Here is a 6,927-nt window from a genome sequence, read left to right on the forward strand (position 1 = left end):
TTGAAGGTCCATTGCTTCCTAATACTACCTTGTATTACCAGCTTGTGGGGTCTCTCGATTATCTTTTTATGATTCAACTTGATATTTCTCATGTTGTTCAGGATGTTAGTCAGTTTATTTGAACTCCTCGTCAGCCCAGAGTCCACTTCACAAGCAGCCAAACTTTTTCTCGCTCAACTACACATATCACACCTTGCACTGCGAGGCGAGAGAGATGGTCAAGGGATTCAAGATCCCTACAAACTTTTTCTCACTAAACTACCCATCCAAAAACTTATCAAATACCCATCCCAGGTCAGTGCTAGGCAATGGCACAAAACATTCATGTGCCCAGCGTTGTTACAAGCATATCCAAACTCCCTAGACTATACAATTTCTGACTATATAACTGGGTCTTACCCCCAACCTAACGTATCTTTTGGATTGCATTACATACCAAAAAGCCCGTCCAGATATATATTGGGAACATTTCACGTACTGCTCCATGGCATGGCAGCGGGACGGGTGCGGGAGAGTTGTAAATCGTAGACCGGGATGCAAATGGATCGGATTATTTTTCAATCCGGAAATGATCCAAATTTAGTGGATTCGGATCCCCTCCCTATCAGACTTTCAGTTTAGATTTGGATCATAAAATTGGACCCGTTTGGAATTCGGATTGATCCGATCCGATATAAATGTAAAACTACAATTGGACATTTTGTTTTAAAAGTGATAGGCTGTAATTTTATTAATTAAATAAACCTAAAATTGGAAATTTCACATCAAACATGATCGACAAAACAAACCCTGAAACCTTCTCATTGATTCTTTTGTGTTTTGTTTTTGTTCTGTACCTAGGAGTTGAGAAGTGAGAAGCGTAACTGATGTTGCTGCCTGCCGCCACAAGCCGTCACGGTGTGTAATCGTTCAATCTTTGTCATCGCCGGTTGCCACGCATTCACATCATACAGTATCATCCCTCTCGTATTTATTTATTTTTTTCCATTTTTCCCTTTCATTTCTAGTTTTCACCAAAATCACCTCGCCTCATACTATTATTTTTTTTTTTTTCATTTTTCACTTTTCCTTTCATTGAGTTGGAACCAATTAGAATAGATTGAATGGTCGATACAAAACCAATAAAGAACAGATTGGATGGTCGACATAATGAATTGGACCAATCCAAAACAGTCCAAAATATTAAGAACAGATTGGATGGTCGAGACATTGAATTGGACCAATCCAAAATGGTCCAAAATATTCATCAGGTTGGATTGGACTGCACTTGATTCATTTGTTGACTCATATTGAACCGCATCAGATTTATTGCTCGAAACACGAAAGATAATGATCGAGACTTGAAAGTTTGTACCAGTAAACGACCCATGTAAAATGGAAAATCGAAGAGATGCCAGAGACTCCTAAGATGTGCTTTAGAATTATGGGACTAATGGGAGTTCTCTTCTACAATTGCACAATTAACGGGAGATCACACCAAGAACGTTTCACGCAACCATCACAAATTTGACTAAAGCAAATATTATATCATCTCAGACAAACATGTTCTCGATACAACAGGCAGAATAGAAAGAGTACTACTTTCCCCTTTCAAAACACCAAAAAAAGGGTTTCTGACAACATTTTTCAACTCCAAATCTTAGTAGTTTCTAAAACATCACAACTCATGACTAACTTTATTCCAGCTCTGTAGCAAAATAGCAGCGCTTGCTTAACTTCCCAGATCACAAGTTTCAGTTGGTAGAGGCGATGTGGAGGATCAAGTCAATTACACGGGAGCTGTAACCCCATTCGTTGTCATACCAAGAAACGAGCTTAACGAAGTTATCGTTCAGGGCAATTCCAGCCTTGGCATCGAAGATGCTTGACCTGCCAAAATGGGCACAGTTTCGTGTTAGTTGATAGGCAACAACAATAATAAAAATGGTTAAATGACTCATAAACCACCTGACGACGATCCATGCATGAATCAGAAAGGAAGCACTGAAACAAAGAACGAAACATCTGGCACAGCAACTCAAGGTCAAAACGTGGAGGAACACGGAAGCAGAATGTGTTTTTTTGGGCCACCGGAGGAGAGTAGACGTTTGAATTACATTTACACTGGACAGTATCATCTAGACGAGGACATACAGATGACTTGGGCAATGGAAATGCGCAAGTAGCATGAATTGGACAGATGACATTCACGTTAAGACAGTCATGAATTGTAGGGATTAGGGATAATCACGTGTTCATCATACAATGATGGATTTCCAATCAGTAGTGGGGAAAGAAAAGGATGTTACACCTTGAATTGCAATTAGTAAATAAAATCGGTTAAATTATCCTCACCTACTGTCACCCACGAAATCGGTGGAAACCACGTCATCTTCGGTGTAACCCAAGATTCCCTTCAGCTTCCCCTCAGACTCCTCCCTAAAAGCAAACACAAAAACAATATTATATCCTCTGTTAGAAATGAGCCATCTGAGGTGCCAATCTTAGCTCATTAAGAAACAACATTATATCTGCGATACACAGAATTTACCTTTTCTTTAACTAGATCACCACAACAAACAGCTAACAACTAATCAAAATATGATACAAGGAAAAAAATTGTCTTACTTGATAGCGGCTTTGATCTGTTCGTAGGTTGCCTTCTTCTCGAGTCTTACGGTGAGATCCACCACGGAGACATCCACAGTTGGGACACGGAAAGACATACCGGTCAATTTGCCATTCAACGCTGGTAGTACCTTACCGACGGCCTTCACACGTTACATAATTCGTATAATTAGTCGACCTCGTATGATTTCTTTAAAAAAAATAAAAAAACTCAAGATCAAGCTATTGAACGAGAGAGGAAGGGGTTAATATCTGAACGATCCCCTTCAGTTTTATTTGTCTAAAATGACTTATTAGGTAACTACCTTAGCAGCTCCAGTGCTGCTGGGAATGATGTTGAAGGAAGCAGCTCTTCCACCCCTCCAGTCCTTGCTTGATGGTCCATCAACAGTCTTTTGTGTGGCTGAATCAGACAAGTAAAACAAGATGAAAAAGAAATCAAATTTACGATCCAAAACCAGAAAACAGCTATACAAGAACAAACAGATGAAAAAAGAAAGTAACCAACCGGTGATAGAGTGGACAGTAGTCATAAGACCCTCAACAATACCAAATCTGTCATTGATAACCTGATAAAAAGAGGCAAGTAGAAAGCATTAGATCAATTGTACGATGTAATTAAGTATGCAATGACAAAAATGGGTTAGAGGAAGAAAGTAAACCTTGGCCAAAGGTGCAAGACAGTTGGTGGTGCAGCTAGCATTGGAAACAATGGAGATGTCGGACTTGTATTCCTTCTCATTGACACCCACAACAAACATGGGAGCATCTTTACTTGGGGCAGAAATAACAACCTTCTTAGCACCACCCTGTTCATCAAAATCCAACCCAATTCATCCCGCATTAATCAACTGTTGAAAAAATATTATATACCCACAACAGAATCATATTTATGGACCAATTCATAGCATTATGAGATAATAAACAACGACAATAACCAGAGAGCAGATAGAAGCAGACCTTCAGATGGGCAGCAGCCTTGTCCTTGTCAGTGAACACTCCGGTCGACTCTACGACGAACTCAGCACCGGTCTCACCCCATGGAATCTCCTCAGGGTTCCTTCAGATTCAGAATGGAAAGGTAAGCAAATCTCATCCGTGTCTGGATATTTTCCGCTTCCTTTTAAGACAAACATACAAGCTGAAAAACAAAACCGTCGATGAGGGCTGTACCTGACACCGAAAACGGTGACTGGCTTCTCACCAAAGAGAAGAGTCTTAGAGTCCTTGACCTTAACGTCGGTGTGCTTCCAGTGACCGTGAACACTGTCGTACTTAAACATGTATGTCTGCATAACACATTAACAAAGCTAGGGTGAATAGAAAGTAAGAGAAGAAAAAACAAAGTCGGTTGCGCAAGAGCTGTTAGCCATCTGATCTGATGGCTAAACGCTGACGAAATTATGGGCATTTCAATACAGCAAACAGGGACGACTTTAAATTGTAACCTTGCCCGTATAAGATCTCCTTTTCACCCAAAATTCACAGTAAAGAGCTCCTCTGCAGGTGCTCTTTGCAGCACAACTAAAGAAAAATCAAAATGTGCGTGTATGCGTGTGTAAGAGAGAGAGAGAGAGAGAGAGGGAGACGGAGATAATACATGCTACCGTGACTGACCAACCACAGTACAACTTTAAGGAATCTAGCCTATGGATCACGAATGTAACAGATCAAAGAATGGCTGATAATCGGATCGAACAGCTAGAAACACTTGTGAAACAAACGCCAAGAGGCTGCCGAGCAACGAGTTCGCTAACTACAAGGAGATTTAGATGCAGAGACCAGAGAAAGTGAACGGTGCATGGATCCACCATTCATGTAATACGGCATATAATAAACCATGCATGTATAAAAATTATGGTTAGAAAAGCAGATGGGTGGATGGTCCTACCATGTAATCAGTGGTGATGAAGGGGTCGTTAACAGCGACGAGCTCAACATCATCTCTCTGAAGAGCGACTCTAGCAACCAGACGACCGATTCTTCCGAATCCTGTGTTTTCATTACCATTTTCAATCAATTTCAACAGAGAAATAAGAGATAGAAGATCAGATCTGAGTAAGATCCCAATATATAGAACCAAAGAAACCAAAAGGGGGTTAAGAGATCGAAGTACCGTTGATTCCGATCTTGACCTTGCCCATGATTCCGAGAGACGGAGTGAGAGATGTGAAGAAAAAAAGCAGCACAGTGAAGTTGCAAAGGAAAGAAGCCAAAGAGCGGAGAGGAATGAAAGAGGTCGGTAGGCTTATAAAGGGGGCGAAAGAAAAGAAATAGTCTGGGAGATGGGATCCTTCGTTTAGGGTTTGTTTTGGGCGGATTTGTGGAAATGTCCGAAACCAGTGGTTTTGGTCAGAAAAATCGGTGGTTCAGAAAACGGCATTTTGTTTGGTACCGTTTCTCTAGAAAATCCGTTGTTCCAGAAACGTCAAACTCGGGCATATCTGAGTTACACGCATCGTTTTCTCATAGGCTATTTTCTTTTTCAGATGGGGCGCCTCACAAGGACCTCACAGGCATGGGAAACATTTCCTGTAAATAATAATAGCACATAAGTAAGGGAAAATGTCCCCAATGTAAGGTAAGATGTGCCGATGAAATCCGGGTGAAGCGTCAAGAAAATATTGAATTTGGCTTTTTTTTCATATCACATTTTTCCAATTTCCAAAGTATAACCTGAAGCAACTTTTTTTTAAAAAAAAACAGTATCAAATAAAAGGTCATTTATGTAAAATACCGCTTTTTGGATGTAGCACCTATATGACACATGTCTTCTCAGAAAATAGCATTCATACCAAATACCTCTTCAATATTTTCTCAAAAAACAGCGTTATTGTTGCCGATGATGTACTGATGTGACATCATCTTAGACATTAAATAATATAGAATAATGCTTTCAAACAAAAAATAAAAATAAGCACGGTCTGAACGGTGCTTATAAACATACACAGAAAACATTAGACAGATGGCCACATCAGTACTGTATGATGCCAAACACCTACGTAGACTTTGGAATTGGAAGAGTGGGTATGCACACGTGGCTAGATCGCTGTTGAAATGGAGATGTGTCACCAATTTGACGTGACTTTGTGTTCACGATATGGGGCGGTTGGATGTGCTCTGGATTGAAACTTGAAAGGTAAAAATATACGTGGGGACTGGGGAGAGTAGGATTGGTGGTGGATGTGTTATTAATAAATTTGTGATGTGGGAGTTGGGATCTTGGGGGAATTCACACATGCGCGTCTCACAAATATATTTACTGTGTATTGGAAACATTTTCTATAAATAATAACTTAAATATAGAAGATATTTTCAATGTATAGTTGGATGTGCTTGTGTGGTCAATGTGAGACGCCCTATACGAAGAGCAGATTCAGTCTCGTAATGTGATGAGTGAGTCGTGAAGTTCTAGATGAAATTGGGATCTGTTAGAAAACTGTGAGATTAATGTGAGGCGCGCTCTATAAAAGAAATCCGGTCTCTTCAAGAGTGTTCTCATATAGAGATTGGATAAGAAGAAACACCTTCCTTGATTATGACGTTTGTTTTGTGAAGAAAGTAAAAAGTTTTATACCGGCGACGCGCCGTTTGTTTCTAAAACGTAGGCCGCAAGCGCACACGTATTTTATTTTCTCTTCTGGTGGGTCTAATTATATCTTTCTGCATTAATCCGCGATTATGACGTTGATTCATGGTGGGCTCTGATTTGTTGTTACAAAGAAACACAGTACCTCGTAGTCCTGCTGCGACAGTTTGAATATTGGAAATTTGGAAGTGACCATTCAAACTTGTGAACCTTGTTCTGAACTTCTGATCTGATCTGAATCCCCTGTGCCTGTATTTGAAATGACTATTCCGCTTGGGAGTTTGGAATTTCCAAACACCTAAATGTCAGTAGCAGACTAATGACTCCCCCTCCACCAACGCTTATTAAAAAACAAAGAGAAATCTAAATTCCATTCAAAAAGCTGGACCGAACAGTGTAATTGTGAAAATGAGAACTGAAAAGGTGGCAAGTTTTATTGAAAATTCTCCATTCTTTTTTTTAATGGGTTTAGACATTTTAGTGAAAAAAATCTCCTCCAAATATAATTTGAAATGTTTAATGAAAAGAAACTTCTTCTCGTTAAATGACAAATAGATATGAGTTTACGTCTACCCCACCGAACCCCTCCCCAAAAACGTCCCACATGCCCATCTCAGTGGAAAACATCTCCTATAATTGTCATTGAGAGATGTTTCCGATACATGGTTGAGTTGTAAGGTGAGATTCTTTTGGGGGTAGATGTGAATTCAATAGATGTTTCTATAAAATGC

General features: G+C 39.8%; 1 protein-coding gene across 1 annotated transcript; it reads right to left on the minus strand.

The window, feature by feature from the left end:
* Window positions 1–1,505: 1,505 nt before the first annotated feature.
* On the minus strand, window positions 1,506–4,828 carry LOC148853614 (glyceraldehyde-3-phosphate dehydrogenase, cytosolic). Its single transcript, XM_088983517.1, has 10 exons — window positions 4,724–4,828; window positions 4,499–4,599; window positions 3,781–3,896; window positions 3,568–3,667; window positions 3,270–3,416; window positions 3,116–3,176; window positions 2,913–3,010; window positions 2,608–2,750; window positions 2,335–2,418; window positions 1,506–1,869 (listed from the first exon to the last, which is right to left on the minus strand). Exons 1-10 carry the CDS (start codon window positions 4,749–4,751, stop codon window positions 1,734–1,736), a joined length of 1,014 nt encoding a protein of 337 aa, XP_088839643.1. The 5' UTR covers window positions 4,752–4,828; the 3' UTR covers window positions 1,506–1,733.
* Between the last annotated feature and the right edge of the window lie 2,099 nt (window positions 4,829–6,927).

This window comes from Nelumbo lutea, chromosome 4, assembly GCF_056320005.1.
Source record: "Nelumbo lutea isolate HS-2025 chromosome 4, American lotus-T2T, whole genome shotgun sequence".
NCBI lineage: Eukaryota > Viridiplantae > Streptophyta > Magnoliopsida > Proteales > Nelumbonaceae > Nelumbo > Nelumbo lutea.